We start from the raw sequence: 20,542 nt of genomic DNA, 5'->3' as shown, positions 1-20,542 counted from the left end.
TAGTTAATATTCCCAACATTTTACATACGATTAGTTCAAGGACCATGGGACAGTTGGAAATCTGGCAATTCTGCCCGTTTTACAGTTTCTGGATAATAAATTGTGCCATTTTGATGTCTTTCTTAAAGATAGCGTGCCTTTAATTCTGAGATGAAAAAAAATAGCTGAAATTAACAAAAGATGACATGAATTAAAAGATGTAATAAACAAATGGACAACACTGCGAGGATTCACATTTTAATGATTCTGTTACACAGACAAGCTTCCATAAAAGCAGCAGTGAGCTGCATGCAGAACATAAGAACATAAGATTCACCTTCTTCTCCTTCAGCAGCTTCAACACTGTGCAGGAAATCCAGTGTTCACCAAGAAAGCCGACGTTCAACAACGTTCACCAAGAAACCCCGACGTTCACCGGGAAACGCTGCACGTTTATGGCTCGTTTTGTTCTAACTCTTGGCCCACATCTGGAACCAGACCTTTCTAATGAGGGTATAATATTGTTCCATGCGTTGCTGCAGTGCTTTTGCAAGACTTCCACATATTCGGACACGTTTGAGTCTGACGGCGTCTCCGTTTGCTACAATCTGCTCCATAAACTCGGTACTGGCCGAACATCCTTCTTCTCTACGTGGAGTCTGTGGAGCTTATTTTCCTTTACAGTGACGTCAAATCATCAACAAATCCAAAGTAAACACGGTGTCAGAAATATAAGACGTTAATAAACAACTGTGTAAAAAAAGAAACAATAATTATGCCCGGATGCTGAAGAGGATCAAAAAAGTGCTGATACAGTTTCTCTCTACCAGCTTCGTCCCTCTCACCAGGAGTCCACATGAACTTTTATGTAAAGACGAATTCTTTGAGTTCTTTAAACAAACTCAGAGGAATTCTCCTGGTGCAGATATCAGAACGTGACTGAGTTCATGGATGCAAACAGAAAAAAAAGAGGTTCTTTGGGACCAATAAAAACTAAATGGGCAGAACATGTAAGGCAGAACTTTCCCTCAGCAGCAGGAGAAACTCCAGGATCCTGAGGAGACAAAACAACAGGAGGTTTAGTGAAGGTCAAGTCAGAGGAGATGTTCAACTGCTAGAAGAAGAGGAAGAAGAAACACCACAGAAGAAGAAGCAGCAGAAGTATAAGTAGTATTAGTATTACATTAGTAGGTTGTTGTTGGTCGTTGGTGGCTGTCGGTCATCATCGTTGGTGGTCATTGTTGATTGTTGTTGGTTGTTGCTTATCGTTCTTTTGGTCCTTGTGGTCGACCAAAACAACAACCAACATCAATGACCACATTGTTGGTTGTTTTTGCTGGTCATTTTTTGGTCGTCGTTGTTGTTGGTTGTTTTGGTAGTTGTTGGTCGTTGGTGTTGTTGGTTGTTTTGGTAGTTGTTGGTCGTTGGTGTTGTTGGTTGTTTTGGTAGTTGTTGGTCGTTGGTGTTGTTGGTTGTTTTGGTAGTTGTTGGTCGTTGGTGTTGTTGGTTGTTTTGGTAGTTGTTGGTCGTTGGTGTTGTTGGTTGTTTTGGTAGTTGTTGGTCGTTGGTGTTGTTGGTTGTTTTTGTAGTTGTTGGTCGTTGTCGTTGTTGATTGTTTTGGTAGTTGTTGTTGGTCGTTGTCGATTGTTTTGGAAGTTGTTGGTCGTTGGTGTTGTTGGTTGTTTTGGTAGTTGTTGGTCGTTGGTGGTGTTGATTGTTTTGGTAGTTGTTGGTCGTTGGTGTTAGTTGTTTTGGTAGTTGTTGGTCGTTGTTGCTGTTGTTGGTTGTTTTGGTAGTTGTTGGTCGTTGGTGTTGTTGGATGTTTTGGTAGTTGTCGGTCATTGTCGTTTGTTTTGGTAGTTGTTGGTCGTTGTTGATTGTTTTGGTAGTTGTTGTTGGTCGTTGGTGGTGTTGATTGTTTTGGTAGTTGTTGGTCATTGGTGTTGGTTGTTTTGGTAGTTGTTGGTCATTGGTGTTGGTTGTTTTGGTAGTTGTTGGTCATTGGTGTTGGTTGTTTTGGTAGTTGTTGTTGGTCGTTGTCGTTGGTTGTTTTGGTAGTTGTTGGTCATTGTCGTTGTTGGTTGTTTTGGTAGCTGTTGTTGGTCGTTGTTGGTTGTTTTGGTAGCTGTTGTTGGTCGTTGTTGGTTGTTTTGGTAGTTGTTGTTGGTCGTTGTTGGTTGTTTTGGTAGCTGTTGTTGGTCGTTGTCGTTGTTGGTTGTTTTGGTAGTTGTTGGTCGTTGTCGTTGTTGGTTGTTTTGGTAGTTGTTGGTCGTTGTTGATTGTTTTGGTAGTTGTTGTTGGTCGTTGGTGGTGTTGATTGTTTTGGTAGTTGTTGGTCGTTGTTGATTGTTTTGGTAGTTGTTGTTGGTCGTTGGTGGTGTTGATTGTTTTGGTAGTTGTTGGTCATTGGTGTTGGTTGTTTTGGTAGTTGTTGGTCATTGGTGTTGGTTGTTTTGGTAGTTGTTGGTCGTTGTCGTTGGTTGTTTTGGTAGTTGTTGGTCATTGTCGTTGTTGGTTGTTTTGGTAGCTGTTGTTGGTCGTTGTTGGTTGTTTTGGTAGCTGTTGTTGGTCGTTGTTGGTTGTTTTGGTAGTTGTTGTTGGTCGTTGTTGGTTGTTTTGGTAGCTGTTGTTGGTCGTTGTCGTTGTTGGTTGTTTTGGTAGTTGTTGGTCGTTGTCGTTGTTGGTTGTTTTGGTAGCTGTTGTTGGTCGTTGTCGTTGTTGGTTGTTTTGGTAGTTGTTGGTCGTTGTCGTTGTTGGTTGTTTTGGTAGCTGTTGTTGGTCGTTGTCGTTGTTGGTTGTTTTGGTAGTTGTTGGTGGTCGTTGTCGTTGTTGGTTGTTTTGGTAGTTGTTGGTCGTTGTTGTTGTTGTTGATTGTTTTGGTAGTTGTTGGTCGTTGGTGTTGTTGGTTGTTTTGGTAGTTGTTGGTGGTCGTTGTCGTTGTTGGTTGTTTTGGTAGTTGTTGTTGTTGTTGTACTAGCATTAGTAGTAATAGAAGTACCCTTACCTGTTGCTGCTAAATGAGGCCTTTCACTGGATCATGTTTGTCGTCAAGTTCCTCATCAGAGTCTGAAGGAGAGAAAAACAGAAGATCTAACGGATCAGCAGAAACTAAAATCAGTTTCTTAAAGAAGTTAAACTTCATCAGATCTTTTAGGTGGAGCCTTAAAGCTGTCAGAAACTTTCATTTTATGTAAAAGTGTTATTGTAGAAATCAGGTCCTCATCTAAAACTAATCCATGAAGAACTCGATGATCTCAGAGTCTGAAAACATTAAAACACATATTCTTCTTCCATAAAGCGTTTTTCTATTTGTAAAAATAACTGTCTTTGTTATTTTTCAGCTGGACAACATTAGAGCAGGTCCAGGTTCAAACCACCACATTTATTAAACCACAAACTGTTTCAGAGAGACGTCAGCCTCCAGGAGATCATTCAGTACTCCATGAGATCACCTAGTTCACATCGGACTGTCTATAAATCTGGATCTGGTCTAATGTGGTCCAGATGTAGGAGAAAAAAAACAATGAAATGTCCTTTTGTTGCATTTTCAAAGAGAGAACAAAAGATTCAGACATTTATAGGTAAGTTCAGACATGAAGGCTTTACCTGAAATATAAAAGCTGCTGTTACATCAGTACAACAGGAGAAGAAGCAGAAGAAGAAGAGATCATGGGGTAAACTGGAAGTCAGAAGATGACGTCCTACCTGCCAGAGACTCTGGAGGAGAGTAGAACTGTCCATCAGATAACGGACCTGGACCAATCAGAGGAGCTCGATCTGTGGCGTCCATGATGGACTGAAACCCTGGAACCAGAAAAGACATTAATTATTCATTATTGATCAGCAATCAAAGAGAAACACTGCAAAAAATGATGACAGTAAATACTGGGACAGTAACTGCAGTATTGGGAGGAAATATTAAATATTTCATTTTTAAAATTCACTGACATTAACACATGAAACAGTAGTACTAGTAGTAGTACTACTGCTAGTGGTGAATAAAGTACTACTAGTGAGTTTAGTAGTTAATAATATTAGTGAAGTAGAAGCTGCAGTACAGTGAACTATAATGGTTCTGACTTCTTGTACTGTGGCTGTTATTGCAGCAGTACTACTGCCCAAACTGTTGTTCAGTTACTACTAGGGCTGCAACTAACGATTATTTTAATAATCGATTAATCGGTTGAGTATTTTTTCAATTAATCGATGAATCGGGTAAAAAAATACATTTTTAATTTCTGCTTCTTTATTCAGAAATCAAAGATTTGGACTGACAGAGCAAATAAAATCATTGTAGTGAAGCCTTTGTCTTCAACCATCAGAGGCCTCATGTCAGTGACGGTCATGGTGAGGATGCTCTCAGTCAGACAGCTGCTTGCTGTGGTGGACATGATGTCTTTCTATCATGAAGCCTGTTAATGTGATTCATCCTGCCTCACTCCAACACAGACCAGTGTCTTCACTCAGACTTTGTCAGAAAATTTAAAACTTGAGGCTCAATCTTTAAATTGTTATTACCCCTGTGTGTAGGTTACGTTTATTTATAATGCATATCCAAACCCTGCTTAAGCTGATTAAAGTGAAATAAAAAGCATCTCACAGTCTCACACACCCCATCACTGTTATTAATCAGCTAACAAGCTAACGCTAGCATCAGGTGAGCTAACAGAGATAGTGACGTTACATTTCCTCACTTTAAAGTGGAACAAACACAGGATAATGTAGTGACTTAAGGTGTGTGTCCACTAGATGACACACACCGCATGTAGCATGTTGGTCCGGTTGATGTGTTTCCAGCTGTGACCCGGTGTGTTTACCTGCAGCTCATTTGCATAAAGTAGACTGGACTTCTACTGTCCTCAGACATCTAAACTAGCCTTTGGTGAACTAAAACAAGGGCAGCATCAGCTGCTGCAGCTTATTCATCTTCAAATGATTTCAAAAATAATTTTTGCTTAAGTGTTTTCGAAATAATACAGAAAGTTTGCAGCCGAGCTGCTGTGTTTATCAGACTCATCTGTGGGACGGTCAAGCTGACAGCGCGGTCACATGACCACATAGAAGTCCGCTCATGACCGTCCACTATCTGTGCGATTTTCAGATGCGTGCGGTGCCGTGCAGGAAAAATCGCATGTAGTGGACAAGCGGTATGTTTTTTTTTGTTTTGAGAAACTGTTTTGTCAGTCATCTTTCATTTGTTGAATTTACTCTTCCTTTGAAAACACCTCCTCTGCTCTGCCTCCACCTCGCTCTGTTTAACTCGCTCTGCAGGTGAAGCAGACCAGACGGCTCCACGACATGGTGAGTGACGTATGAATCACGCAACGCAACGAATCGATAATGAAATTCGTTGCCAACGCTTTTAATAATCAATTACTATCGATTCGTTGTTGCAGCCCTAGTTACTACTAATGCTAGTACCAGTACTACAGTACTTATTATTATTCTACATATTATTATATTTAGTGGTAAAGTTATTGTTACAGCTCCTCCTATTCGTGACTATTTTTCCAGGTATTATTATTATTGTTTTGAGTGGTACTTCTACTAATACTACAACTACCATCGCTGCTGCTGTTGGTACTACAGTAGTGAGGGCAGTACTGCAGTAACAGAAGGACTTAAAGGAGTCAGATTACTTCACTGTACACCCATAAACACATTGAAAGTTGTAAATTGAAAACTGTAATATCAGTTTATCTACATAAACAAAATATTTGCAGTATCAGGACTTCTTATAGGAGTATTTCTACTCAGGAAAGAATCTGTGCAGTACCGCTGATGTGTGCTATATTGTTATTTCACCAGTTTGGACAATCTGAACTAGTACTCGTGCATTTTGGTTAATTTTTCTACTGATATTTCCTAAATGTTCTGCAGATTTCATCACTGTAGGAATAATAAAAACTTATCGTATCGATTAGTAGTACTGCAGTGTTATAGTAGAACTTATCATAGTGTTAAGAACTCTACTACTACATGTGCAGTACTTCCATTATTCTACTACTAACGAAATGATCACGACTACTTCCAGTACACTCACTGTTTTCGTCTTCAGCCTCTTGAGGCAGAACCTTGAAGTCGAGCAGCCACGTTTCTATCCAGGCCAAGACGAATGAGATGATGGGCAGCAGGTAGCCGAAGGCCCCCTGAGACAGCAGCTGGACACCAAAGTACCAGTTACTAACAAATACTGCAATGTGACAAGTACTGGTCCAGGAAAAAAAAAATCAACCAAGCATGATAAATGTTGCTCATAAACATTCATCATGTCTTCTTGTTGATATCATGGTTTCTGATTCTTTTGTTCAGACATTAGGTGAACAGATAGATGTTAAAAACCTTCTTGACAGTTTCGGCGAACTCTCTTGCCTTCCTCAGAAGCGTTCCACTGACAGCCTGTGACGTGTCAGCCGGCAGGATTTCACAGCCGGCATCTGCGTCACGCCCAGTAGAGTCCCCAGATCCACCGGGCCAACCATGCCTACGCCGTAATGGCATGTTGTGGTGAACCCACCGGACCCGACCACCCCACCACCCCACCAGCTGGATTAAGGAGGCAATGGAGAACAGGAGGCGTGCAGAGAGGGCCATGAACAGGGACAATGAAGGATTCATGCTGTCACATCTGGAACACCATACTCCAGAGGAAATAGGACGGCGCAGGATGCAGCATGCCTGGTGGGGTGGTCGGGTCTGTTGGGTTCACCACGACATGCCATTAGAGCGTATGAGTGGTTGGCCCGGCGGATCTGGTGACTCTACTTCTTGACACTTTTGGCGAAACTGTCAAGAAGGTATTTAACATCTATCTATTCACCTGATGTCTGAACAAAATAATCAGAAACTAAAAAATGATAAATGTTTCCCCGAGAACCTCTTCAGATCAGCTGGTTCTTCATGTCCAGTAACTTTAGTAATAAGAAGTGTTCTGCCTTCATACTGGGAACATCTCCAGAGTTTTAGGTCCTTGAAGTCCAGAGAGGAGAACGTCTCCTGGAGAAAGTTTTAGAACTTTCGCCAGTTGTCGGTAGGTCTACTCTAGAACTTTGTCCAATTGTCGGTAGGTCTACTCTAGAACTTTCTACAGTTGTCTTTAGGTCTACTCTAGAACTTTCTACAGTTGTCAGTTGGTCTACTCTAGAACTTTCTACAGTTGTCAGTAGGTCTACTCTAGAACTTTCTACAGTTGTCAGTAGGTCTACTCTAGAACTTTCTCCAGTTGTCGTTAGGTCTACTCCAGAACTTTCTCCAGTGGTCGGTAGGTCTACTCTAGAACTTTCTACAGTTGTCGGTAGGTCTGCTCTAGAACTTTCTACAGTTGTCAGTTGGTCTACTCTAGAACTTTCTACAGTTGTCGGTAGGTCTACTCTAGAACTTTCTACAGTTGTCAGTAGGTCTACTCTAGAACTTTCTCCAGTTGTCGTTAGGTCTACTCCAGAACTTTCTCCAGTGGTCGGTAGGTCTACTCTAGAACTTTCTACAGTTGTCGGTAGGTCTGCTCTACAACTTTCTACAGTTGTCGGTAGGTCTGCTCTACAACTTTCTACAGTTGTCGGTAGGTCTGCTCTACAACTTTCTACAGTTGTCGTTAGGTCTACTCTAGAACTTTCTCCAGTGGTCGGTAGGTCTACTCTAGAACTTTCTACAGTTGTCAGTAGGTCTACTCTAGAACTTTCTCCAGTTGTCGTTAGGTCTACTCCAGAACTTTCTCCAGTGGTCGGTAGGTCTACTCTAGAACTTTCTACAGTTGTCGGTAGGTCTGCTCTACAACTTTCTACAGTTGTCGGTAGGTCTGCTCTACAACTTTCTACAGTTGTCGGTAGGTCTGCTCTACAACTTTCTACAGTTGTCAGTAGGTCTACTCTAGAACTTTCTCCAGTTGTCGTTAGGTCTACTCTAGAACTTTCTCCAGTTGTCGGTAGGTCTGCTCTACAACTTTCTACAGTTGTCGGTAGGTCTGCTCTACAACTTTCTACAGTTGTCGGTAGGTCTGCTCTACAACTTTCTACAGTTGTCGGTAGGTCTACTCTAGAACTTTCTCCGGCTGTCGGTAGGTCTACTCTAGAACTTTCTACAGTTGTCGGTAGGTCTACTCTAGAACTTTCTACAGTTGTCGGTAGGTCTACTCTAGAACTTTCTCCGGTTGTCAGTAGGTCTACTCTAGAACTTTCTCCAGTTGTCGGTAGGTCTACTCTACAACTTTCTCCAGGGGACGTTCTCCTTTCCTGCTTCCAGTCTTTAAGTTTAGTCTCACTTAGAACATTCCAGGTCCTTGAAGTCCAGAGAGGTGGGTCCAGATTTATCACTTTTTAATGGAATTTTTCCATCATTTCTGAGCCTCAGAACTTCATCAATCCAGCAGATAGAACCATGACATTTAGGAGGAGAAACATCTGAGTTCTGGTAAAAACTGACACCAGATCAGTTTAAATCCATCCAGGATCTCAGTCTGAACAATGAATTTGGTTTTTAGTCTAAAATGGGACAAAATGACACAAACAAGATTCAAATCAACAGAAAGAAGACAAAACTTTGCAAAACAAACGGAAAATAAAACACATGAAGACAAAATAAGAAAAGGTACACAAGTGAGACAAAAAAAGACAAAAAATGAAAAGCGAGACACAAAATGCCAAAAAATGAGTCAATGACACAAAATAAATCAAAAGAGAGAAATAAAATTAGACAAGACACAAATAAGACAGAATGACAAAAACAAGACAAAAAATGATGAAAACAGGAAACACAGAACAGAAATAAGCAAAACTACACAAAAGTGAGGCAAAAAGAGAGAAAAAAAGGCAAAAAAATACAAAAATCAGGGACAAACAACAAAAGCGAGACACTGAATGACAAAAACAACACATGAAAAGATGAAGGAAGTGCACACAGAACGGCAGAAATAAGAAATGACAAGTGAGACAAAAAGGGACAAAACAACAAAAAAGACAAAAATGAGGCACAAAACGACAAAAATAAAACAACTAACACAAAAAAATAGAAAAACAAGACACAAAACAACAAAATAAGACACAGAATGAAAAAAACAAGTCAAAAAATGATGAAAACGGCAAAACACAGAACAGAAATAAGAAAAACTGCACAAAAGTGAGGCAAAAAACAGACAAAAAGACAAAAAAACATCAGGCATAGAATGACAAAAACGGGACACAAAGCAACAGACGGGACGACAGCAGACTAAAAGCAGTTTTCCATTCATCCAGGTGTGACTAAACTAAAGTTACTGTGGATAAAGAATCAGCTGATTCTGAAATGATAAAAGAAATCCTGAGAGATTCATTAACGATGTTGGTTCTGATCTTACAATTCATATTTAACAGTAAAGGTTAACAAGAAGTGAGTTAAAATCAGAATAAAATGAGGTTTTAAATAGTAGTAGAAAGTTGTTCCCGTTTTCATCTCAGAGCAGAAACGTCTTTATTTATAATATTCATGTAGAAACTAAACCAGAAAGTGTCCTGATGTTCTCCTCGCTGCTCTTACCTTTGATAAAATGACTTTAGCGATCAGGAAAGCACAGCTGGCTGCAGTGGTGATCTGCAGGAGAACAAACGACACCAAACACTTCCAACGTCTTCCAATGTACATTTCTTCTTCTTATTATTATTATTAATCTTTCTGATGTTTTAACTGCAATTAATCTGTTTTCCTGGTGTGTCGACCAAAGAATGGATCTTAGTAGAACTACGGATACATCCATACATCTACGCTTACGGGAACTTTGTGGAGACAAACTTTGATTTATTTGCTTTTGAAATTGAAAAACAAAGTGCAGAATGTTCAATCCAGGTTGGTCTAGTGCCTCCATAAAGTTCCTGTGAGTGTAAATATATGGATGGATCCATGTTTCTACTAAAATACAGCCTTTGGTTGACATTTCTCCAACTTCTGAGGAGGTTTGTGTTAAAGTTTGACCAGACAAGGTTCCAGTTTTTGGATGCTTAGACGTACCAACATTGAGATATTAATCCATTTGGGTTTATGCTGTTTTTAGCCATTTCTGTGTAGTTTCGGGGGAAAAAATCCGTCATTTTGGACAAAATTTGAGTAGTTGTCGAATTTTTTTGTCATACCGGACAACTGCTATGTAATTTGGACTGATTTAAAGTTATTTTGGAGAATTTCTGACTAATTTTGAACAAATTCTAAGTCCTTTTCAACAGGTTCTACGTTACTTTGGATCATTTCCAGCAAATATAAGAGATTTAATGACTCAGAACACTAAATAATCAACTCAAGTGCATTCTGGACACCCTGGTTTACAATAAAAAGCATTTACATGCAGAGAAACAACATCAGCATGTCGATGGCGCCACCTGCTGGCACAAACCAAGAGCTAAGGTGTTGCTACTGAACCAGAGACTCACAGCGATGGCCCACCAGTGGCGCAGCTTGCAGACGGCGTAGGCCAGGATCAGAACGGCAAACCTGAACACGGCCAGCAGCTGAGGGAGGAAACGGAAGGAAGAACAGTGAAGAACCCAACAGAACCGACACATCAAACATGATCCATGTGACCAGGAGCAGAGCAAAGTCTCACAAAGATGTCGAAGAAGGAGGCGTGGTAGTCGTAGTGCAGGACTTCTACCTCCAGCTGCTTCTGAATGCCTCCGTTCACCTGCAAGACACGACATCAGCATGACGTGTGGAAATAAAACTCCATCTGAACCGTATTCAATAAAGAGTTTGGTTCTGACACAGACGATGAGCTCAGACTGAGAGGTTTAAAAGCTCCTTTTTCTCGTCTCTGTGCATTAAATCTACACATTTAGAAGTGTTTTTTACATTAAAATAATCCTTCTCTCAGCGATAGACACAAAATGAGACAAAAAATTACACAAATAAGATTTAAAAAACTATTTAAAATATTAGACAAATTGACATAAACAAGACAAAAACAATTAGAAAAACTGAAACAAAAATCAGTTTAAGTCCATCCAGGATCTCAGTCTGAACACTGGATCTGGTTTCTGCTCATTTCCTCTAGAACCAGCTGTGACCATCAGTATTATGGGATGTATCCTGGTGACCATCAGTATTATGGGATGTATCCTGGTGATCAACAGTATTATGGGATGTATCCCGGTGATCATCGGTATTATGGGATGTATTCTAGTGATCATCGGTATTATGGGATGTATCCTGGTGATCATCAGTATTATGGGATGTATCCTGGTGACCATCGGTATTATGGGATGTATCCCGGTGATCATCAGTATTATGGGATGTATCCCGGTGATCATCGGTATTATGGGATGTATTCTAGTGATCATCAGTATTATGGGATGTATCCTGGTGATCATCAGTATTATGGGATGTATCCTAGTGACCATCGGTATTATGGGATGTATCCTAGTGATCAACAGTATTATGGGATGTATCCCGGTGATCATCGGTATTATGGGATGTATCCTAGTGATCATCGGTATTATGGGATGTATCCTGGTGATCATCGGTATTATGGGATGTATTCTAGTGATCATCGGTATTATGGGATGTATCCTGGTGATCGTCGGTATTATGGGATGTATCCTGGTGATCGTCGGTATTATGGGATGTATCCTGGTGATCATCGGTATTATGGGATGTATTCTAGTGATCATCGGTATTATGGGATGTATCCTGGTGATCATCAGTATTATGGGATGTATCCTGGTGATCAACAGTATTATGGGATGTATCCTGGTGATCATCGGTATTATGGGATGTATTCTAGTGATCATCGGTATTATGGGATGTATCCTGGTGATCAACAGTATTATGGGATGTATCCTGGTGATCATCGGTATTATGGGATGTATCCTGGTGATCATCGGTATTATGGGATGTATCCCGGTGATCATCGGTATTATGGGATGTATCCCGGTGATCAACGGTATTATGGGATGTATCCCGGTGATCATCGGTATTATGGGATGTATGCTAGTGATCATCGGTATTATGGGATGTATCCTGGTGATCAACAGTATTATGGGATGTATCCTGGTGATCATCGGTATTATGGGATGTATTCTAGTGATCATCGGTATTATGGGATGTATCCTGGTGATCATCGGTATTATGGGATGTATCCTGGTGATCATCGGTATTATGGGATGTATTCTAGTGATCATCGGTATTATGGGATGTATCCTGGTGATCATCGGTATTATGGGATGTATCCTGGTGATCAACGGTATTATGGGATGTATCCTGGTGATCATCGGTATTATGGGATGTATCCTGGTGATCATCAGTATTATGGGATGTATCCTAGTGTGAACAGTTTAATATCTATGACATAGTTTTCTGTTTCAATTTGTCCAAAGTTACTAAAATGGTCCAATCTTCCTCAAACGTCATCAGATCCTTCCCAGAATGACTCCTAATGTGTCCAGAGGTCCTAACATCTGTCCAAAATGCCTCAAAGCTTTTCCAAAGTGGCTTGAACCTTGGCCAGAATGACAACAACTTGTTAAAAATGTCTCAGAAATGGAAGCTGTAGAAATCTTGGAGTTTTCTTGCGTTTAAAAGTCATAATTAATGATCCTAATAAGAGGCATGAGAGTGAACCTGTCTAAACTATGCAGCCCGGGACGTACAAACTGACCAATCAGATGCTGTTGGTCTTTAATAAACTCTTTTCAGAGCTCAGAAAACAACCAAACTGCCCACGTTTGGTGTTGAGAGGAAGGAAGGCAGATTTCAGAAACGTTATGAAAGCCAGCAGCTCAACGTTCATCTCAAAGTCGACTGCTTTAACCGTTCTGGGAAACTGTGCCACAGTAAAATCACATCAGGGCGCAAAGTTTGACAGCAGCGTGACCTCGATTCGCTCCTGACCTGCTTCTGTCCCACATCAAACAAACCCTGCCACAATAAAGCAGCTCCACTTTATCACAGCTGCACTCCCAGTCATAAACAGTAAGAACTTACGAGGTCAGACCAAGAACAACGCTAATAAAACATGAACAAAACTGTCGCATAAAATACTACTTTTACAGCATTCAGAAAAACTGAGATCAAAAGTCACACTAAAGTGAGAAATTAACTTTTCCAACGAGTCAAAATATCTTCAAAAGTGTAAAAAAAAATTGCCCAAAATGACAAAAATGTTTAACAAAGTGACGTGAAGTTTGACAAAATGACTCAAAACTTTTCCAAAGAGAGTCAAAAAATCTTCAAAATTGCTAAAAAATTTGTCCAAAGTTAGAAAAATGTTTCACAATGATGTGAAACTTGATGAACAACTTTTAAAGACAAAAACCTGAAACTTTCTGCTGAGTCTCATCATGTCATTGATTCAGAAACTGGAATATCAGACAAACAGAAAAACTGAAGTTCTGTTTTATCTCAAAGCTCTCGGATAAACCATCGGTCCGTTCTGGAAGAAGCTGCAGGACGAGAACAGCTGGAGGGGAAAACCTAAATGCAGCTGTTTTGCAGGAAACAGCCTAGAAATCCCAGATTGAAGGTCTCTTCCTGACTTACGTTGAGCTCTATGATCCAGAGCAGGGTGATGAAGAGGAGGTCGAAGGTGACGAAGAGGCAGAAGGTCCTCCTCACGTCTGAGATGCACTTCTTCTCGCCGGCTTCGTACGACTCCACCCTCACAGAGATCGGCGTGGCGCCGGCCGAGCCCAAACCTTTGCCGGTCAGCTGGGAGCTGACGCTGCCGCTGCATTGGCTGTCCATCTCTGGCCACACCCTCCAGCAGGGCTAGCCCCGCCCACCGCTCAGAAGGCCGGGTCGGTTGGGTGGAGTCAGCGTGAGGCAGCAAACTGCATCTGCAACATGACAAACAAGAGTAAACACAAACATCCAGAATCACTTTAAATTCATTTCAAACTTTACAAAACCTCATTATTCTGGAAAACTCCACTCACTTTGAACCAGCTTTAAGTTATCTGAAGTTATTTTACACATGCTTTGAGTCATTTTGGAACTTTTTTGAGTCATTTTGGAACTTTTTTAAGTAATATTGGACAATTAGACTGAGAGTAAAATGCAGCATGGATCAGAAACAACAAACAGAGGAGCAGGTTGATGGAGATCCACTCAGCATGGTGAAAGATGATGAGCTGAGTAGAGAGGAAAAGACTGAAGACATGCAGATAGAAGAAACATCTACAGGATGAGGGGATAAAATGACTAGAAACACAAAACAACCAAAAACCATCATCAAACGACCCAAATGACACAAAATGGCAAAAACAGGACCAAAAAGTGACAACAGGGCAAAAAAGCAGGACAACGAGAGAGAAACAAGACAAAAAAACAGACACAAAATTACAAAAATGAGAAAGAACGTAATAAAACAAGATGAAACAATACAAGTGGGACACAAAACGACCCAAAAGACACACAAAATGCCACAAACGAGACTCAGATGCCAAATTAAACAAGACAAAATGACAGAAAAAGACAGAAAAACACAAAAACAAGACGCAAAATATCAAAAATTAGACAAAAAAGGACAATAAAGCGAAGAAAAAGTCAGAACACGCAAAAATACCACGACAAAATAAAGTCAGCATGGCTCAGAAACAGAAGAGAGGAGCAGATTGGTGGAGGTCCATCCAGCATGGAGAAACATCTAGAGATGATGAGCAGAGAGAGAGGAAACATGGAGATAGAAACACATCTACAGGAGGAGGAGGGAACAGTTCTTACAGCGTTGGAAATGCTGCTCATGTTGACTGCAGGTTTTTTGGAAGATAAATAATGAAGAAATTCAACATATTCTTTCTGTGACTTCTATCATTCTAACGAGGTCAGACTTTATGAAGCCTGCAGCAGGAAAACGCAAAAACTGAAGGGATCATCTATGGAAAAACAAATAAACAGGAAGTATGCATATATAGTGTTGATATCGTAGAGATGATTCTACACAACGACCTGCACAGACTCTTCCACAAGAAAAGAAAGTTGATAATAAAAGGCAAACATTTTTGTTTAATTAGGGCAAAAAAAATCAAACACTGGAGAGTATTAAAAATATTCATAATTCAGGAGACGTTTGGTTTCCACAGAGCTGCAGGACTTCAGAGAAAAATGAACACAAATCCAAAGATAATCAGTTTACTATGAAAGCAAACCTGAAAACATTCTTATCTGAGATCAGAGGAATCTTCTAACAGCACAGAAACGAGTTGGACTGCAAGTTTCATCCAAAGAGCAAACTTCTCGTCCGTTCACTTCCTTTTGAGGTGTTATTTAAAATGCACTCAAAAGATCTTTTTTTTTTAAATATTTTCTTTTTGCTTTTGATAGTAGCAGTGAAGAGTGACAGGAAACGGGGAGAAGAGTAGGAGGAAGACATGCAGCAAAGGGCCGAGGGCAGGAACTGAAACTGGACCGCTGCGTCACAGACCAGCCTCTGGACATGGGTCGCCTGCTTAACCCCACCAGCTATACGGGCGCCCTCAAAAGACCTTTTTTAACTGAAAAACGAGCAATAAATGTAAGAACTCCTGTTTTTGGAGCAGTGATCAGACACGTTCTGACCTCAAACACCAGAGTTTTAAAATCAATTAGAGTCTTTCCTGTTCCATTCTAACTTCATAACACCTTAAATCTCTGCTTCACTGAACCGCTGCACAAAGCAACGTCAGGAAAGCAGTTTTCCTCTTTCTATCTGCTGCTGGACTTTTAACCTCCTGAACCTCTACTGTTTACAGTCTGTGTGCTTGAGGAAGTGAAACCACAGTCGCTGTGTTTCTGCATTAACTAAGTCAGAATTTACACTTCAGCAGGAAACCAGCTTCATTAAAGTCATGTGTTTCCAGCTTTAGCTAGTAGCAGCCTGTAAATTTAACTGGAGGTGCAGCTTTTAACCACAGGTAGGTTTTTACAGTGCACCAGTGAATGTGTCCAACACACAGCAGAACTTCCTCCTCCTGACTCCTTCACTGTAATTTCCTCTCAAACTACAGTTGCAGCTTCCTCTTCTCACGGTGGACGTTTGAACTGATTAAACCCAAAGCACGACTTTAAAACGTCTTCACTAACTCTTCTGTGTGGGTCCAAAATGAACGAAGCGTCTGATACAGTTTCTGTCGTGTTTAAAGTCTGATCTGGTCCCTTTTAAATCAGTTTCACATTATGGGATGGGATGTTTGGAGACAGAAAAACATCTACAGGATGAGGAGACAAAACTGCCACAGAAAGACACAAAACAACAAAAAGGAGACACAAAACGACAAAGACGAGACACAAAAAGACAAAAAGGAGATGCAAACTCACAAAAATGAGATGTTAAAAGACAAAAATGAGATGTTAAAAGACAAAAATGAGACACAAAAAGCACAAAAATGAGATGCAAAAAGACAAAAATGAGACGCAAAAAGTCAAAAATGAGATGCAAAAAGACAAAAAGGAGATGCAAACTCACAAAAATGAGATGTTAAAAGACAAAAATGAGATGTTAAAAGACAAAAATGAGATGCAAAATCACAAAAATGAGATGCAAAAAGACAAAAATGAGATGCAAAAAGACAAAAATGAGATGCAAAATCACAAAAATGAGATGCAAAATCACAAAAATGAGATGCAAAAGACAAAAATGAGATGCAAAAAGACAAAAATGAGATGCAAAAAGACAAAAATGAGATGCAAAAAGACAAAAATGAGATGCAAAATCACAAAAATGAGATGCAAAATCACAAAAATGAGATGCAAAAAGAGAAAAATGAGATGCAAAAAGAGAAAAATGAGATGCAAAAAGACAAAAATGAGACACAAAAAGACAAAAATGAGATGCAAAATCACAAAAATGAGATGCAAAATCACAAAAATGAGATGCAAAAAGAGAAAAATGAGATGCAAAAAGAGAAAAATGAGATGCAAAAAGACAAAAATGAGACACAAAAAGACAAAAATGAGATGCAAAATCACAAAAATGAGATGCAAAAAGACAAAAATGAGATGCAAAAAGAGAAAAATGAGATGCAAAAAGACAAAAATGAGACACAAAATCACAAAAATGAGATGTTAAAAGACAAAAATGAGATGTAAAAAGAAAAATGAGACACAAAAATCACAAAAAGGAGACGCAAAACGACAAAGACGAGACATAAAATCACAAAAAGGAGACACAAAAACAAGACACAAAATCACAAATGAAACACAAAATCACATTCCAGTTGGACCAGTGCTGATGGGAGCACTGGTCCGACTGGAATATCCTGCAAGGAAAACCGGATTGTTGATTTGCAGGAAGAAGTGTGTGACGACGCTCCATCTTCACACAGGTGTGTCCGATCAGGAGCCGAGGGTCGCCAGCTGATGGAGCACATCTGTAATCGGTGCTGCATTCATGCTCTCCTTCTCCCAGTCGGGCCCCACGTGTGTGTTTTTCCATGTAGGCTTTGACAGCCGTGTGTTGACTTGTGTTGCTCATCATACAGTGGTGGTCTCTGTGTTTTGTTGCGACTAAAGAGCCGAGTTGTAACAAGTGAAACAGGCTGAAGAGTCTATTACTGGAACAAGAGCTGGAATATCAGGAAAAGGTTTTTGAATTTTTTAAAAATAGTTTTAGCATGTTTATTAATATACCAACATTTTATAAAAGATTAATATTTTGGGGTCAGAAAATGATAAACTCATCCCATATTAAAAATATAGATTTTCCTACTTATATTTTAAAACTCTGATCTCCTTGGATCTACTAGTATTCTGGTTTTTGTGGTCTAAGTCATCAAACCGGTGAAATCAGTTATAAAAGTTTAAAAGACACTTTCTTGAAATCTCCATTTTTGCCACCAAATATTTCAAATTCAAGTATTTAATATGTTTAGTTTGTATTATTGTGACATGAAGCTACATGGTTCAGATAATATCACTAGTTCACTTCTGATTATCAGTTTTTACTGTTAATGAGCTCAAAGATGGAACTTTTCAGGACGGTTTCAGCTTTTTTCATATTTCATCTCCCCCATAATCAGAGATTATTTCATCTACTGTCCAATAATACAGAATCTCAGCTTTTTATCTTTAATAGTTCCTCAAATATTGTTGTTCAAATAGAATCAGATTTTAAAGGTCGGCGCTACACAGCACACAAATAGAGTCAGGGACAGTTTCTTCCCCAGAGCCATCCATCAGTGCTCTGAACAACAAAAAAACAGGAACACAATGACAATACCATCACTGGGAACACACATCATACGTGCAATATTTCACAGTGAATCTCTTAAGTCACTCTATCATGTATGTGCTAAAGCTCTTGTTTTTCCACAATTGCTGCTCTTTCCCATTGGATTTTATTTTATTGTATTTTTAATTATTCTTTATTTTATTGTAGTCTTATTGTATATATTTCCTAAACACCAAATGGAGCAGTGCTCCCAATTTCATTGTATACTTGTTATACAATGACAATAAAGGCTTTCTATTCTATTCTATTCTATTCTATAAACCTGCTGAAAACTGGTCAACAGCGGGCTTTTGTTTAATTATCTAGCAAAGTATTTGACATTTAAATCTAAAATATTATTACTATTTTAAATATCCAGAGGTATTCGGAGATGGTCAAAGGAGCCCTGATGATCTGAGATGGAATAACCCTGTGGCTTTTTACTGAAGCTAATCAGAGAGCCAAATAAGTAGATAAATATAATAATTAAGGCTTACATTAGTTGAAGAAGGATTCACCAGCAGGAGAGACTCTCAGTCTGGACTCACCTGCACAAACAGGTGACCAGACACCTGGTTGATGTTTAAACTGCCTCCTATGACATTATTACCCTCCTCTCGAATGTCTGCTGCTCTTCAGAAACAAACACTGAAACCACTGAGCAGAAAGTGCCAAAAACTGATCCCCATTCAGTTTACCTCCGTCTACAGCCGCTTGTATGTGGATCAAACAGCCTCAACATGTAAATACACACCGCTGTACCCGTTTCTAAGATAACATCAGATCAGATGAGCCTTTAATAATCCCACAGTGGGGAAATTTACAGGACTACAGCAGCAAAGACGGTGCAAACGTCTCCAAAAGAAACCAAGATATGCAGAAGTACGAAATGGAAATAACGTTCTAGCACATGCCAGTGGTATTAATGCTGCACAGACTCTTACATAAATGGAAACGCTGAGATAAGTATGAATACTGCACAGGTCATCTATACTGCACTGATTTTTACGTAAAGTTTCCTCGTGAAATGAACAATTGTGACCAAAGAAATGTTTGCAGAGAAAATCAAGCCCGACCAATAATCAATCAGCTCATCGACTACTGAATTTGTAAACAACCTTTGGATCATTGATTAGCTGGTTTGAGCAATTTCTTGTGGAAAAATGCCACAATTCTCTCAGTTTTAAACTTTGAATATCCTGCAGTTTCTTTCACTCTGACAGTAAACTGAATCTCTTTGGGTTGTGGTGAAAACAAGATCGACATATTTCACCACATTCTGACATTTTACAACCCAAACTAATGAATTTATGCAGAAAATAATCAGCAGATTAATCCCCAGTGCCAATAAAGAATGAAATCAAGTCATTTTCCTTCCCACTGCAGGCGCTACGGTCACGTTTCGGAAAGTGGAAAATGTCGTTAAATGAGTCGAAGTGCGCCTTTGAAGCGTTTTCAGCCGCTATAAACTGACTGGCCTGTTTCTGAAGAACACAGAGGAGGTTAAACTATGCAGAGACATGAGGACAAGTGCTTCTGGGGACTAAAATCAGTTCTGGGCACAACAGCGGAAGATGCAACACAAACACGGAGAGGAGGCCACCACCAACAACAACACCACCACCACCAACAACAACAACACTAACAACAACAACGAGCTGGACTCTTTAACACACACCTGTGCTGCTCAGACAAGTGTGTCAGCAAATACCGACCGGCAGGTGAAGAAATCAACTCGAACCGATGATCTCGGTGCAGCAGTGAGGCCGTTTCAGGATGCTAACGGGAACGGGTTCATTTGACAGCTAGCTAGCATGCTAGTTAGCTCAAAGCGCTACCTTAGCGCCGTTTTTAAAGGCGCCGTGAAGCTTCTTACCTCCTGAACTCGCTGCTTCGGGACTTCAGCTCTCGGGTTTCAATCCTCAGAGGACTTCAGCGGCGGAGACGAGCCTCACGGCTGAGGACGACTCATCCGTTTCCTCTGGCAGCTCGGACCGGACGGAGGCGGCCGCATAATGAGGAAACACGCGCGGAGGATTCTGGGACGTGAAGTCCACAGCAGCGCGGCGAAATGTCAGGTGACGTAGCGCTCCACCTGGCGGCCATTTTTAGAGTCCAGCAGCTTTTTGCTTTTCAGTTTTTGATTTTTAGTCGTTTTCATCTACTTACGTGTGATATGAAGAATTTTGTGCAATATGTGAGCTTGAGAAATATATTTGAATATTATTAAAAAAGAGATTCTTAACCATAATATTCAAATTAGTCTGTTAAATTAGGCCTATGTGTAGAACATTATAGGGTCTTAACTTTAGCATGGAATTATTTGAGACGTATTTTTATAATATATGATACTGTAGATCCCAAATCTTCATATTGAACATTATATGGTAAATTAATGCTATATATTATGTTGGTGGGTCTTAC

The 20,542-nt window shown here is 39.9% G+C and overlaps 1 protein-coding gene and 1 long non-coding RNA gene across 3 annotated transcripts; one reads left to right on the top strand and one right to left on the bottom strand.

Moving 5' to 3' along the window:
* Positions 1-224: 224 nt before the first annotated feature.
* Positions 225-20,160, bottom strand: stard3nl (STARD3 N-terminal like). Its single transcript, XM_022214245.2, has 9 exons — positions 19,995-20,160; positions 13,474-13,769; positions 10,544-10,621; positions 10,371-10,448; positions 9,487-9,540; positions 6,023-6,140; positions 3,685-3,783; positions 2,984-3,045; positions 225-1,033 (listed from the first exon to the last, which is right to left on the bottom strand). Exons 2-8 carry the CDS (start codon positions 13,675-13,677, stop codon positions 2,993-2,995), a joined length of 684 nt encoding a protein of 227 aa, XP_022069937.1. The 5' UTR covers positions 13,678-13,769; positions 19,995-20,160; the 3' UTR covers positions 225-1,033; positions 2,984-2,992.
* On the top strand, positions 6,926-7,838 carry LOC127535565 (uncharacterized). 2 transcript variants are annotated; one of them, XR_007944388.1, is made up of 4 exons: positions 6,926-7,046; positions 7,080-7,277; positions 7,509-7,607; positions 7,740-7,838. It is a non-coding gene; the product is annotated as an uncharacterized LOC127535565 (long non-coding RNA). The 2 variants fall into 2 exon arrangements; XR_007944387.1 differs by lacking the exon at positions 7,740-7,838 and having other exon boundaries at positions 7,509-7,633.
* Positions 20,161-20,542: the final 382 nt, after the last annotated feature.

This window comes from Acanthochromis polyacanthus, chromosome 9, assembly GCF_021347895.1.
Source record: "Acanthochromis polyacanthus isolate Apoly-LR-REF ecotype Palm Island chromosome 9, KAUST_Apoly_ChrSc, whole genome shotgun sequence".
NCBI lineage: Eukaryota > Metazoa > Chordata > Actinopteri > Pomacentridae > Acanthochromis > Acanthochromis polyacanthus.
The sequence above is the reverse complement of the archived record's forward strand: the minus strand, read 5'-3'. Positions and strand labels throughout refer to the sequence as shown.

Excerpts from the sequence above, each read along its gene's own strand:
- stard3nl (XM_022214245.2), bottom strand. The coding sequence starts at position 13,677 with ATGGACAGCCAATGCAGCGGCAGCGTCAGCTCCCAGCTGACCGGCAAA. Across the intron at positions 10,622-13,473 it reads TCTGGATCATAGAGCTCAAC|GTGAACGGAGGCATTCAGAA; the intron begins GTAAGTCAGGAA and ends CGTGTCTTGCAG. Across the intron at positions 3,784-6,022 it reads AGAGGCTGAAGACGAAAACA|GGTTTCAGTCCATCATGGAC; the intron begins GTGAGTGTACTG and ends TTCTGGTTCCAG.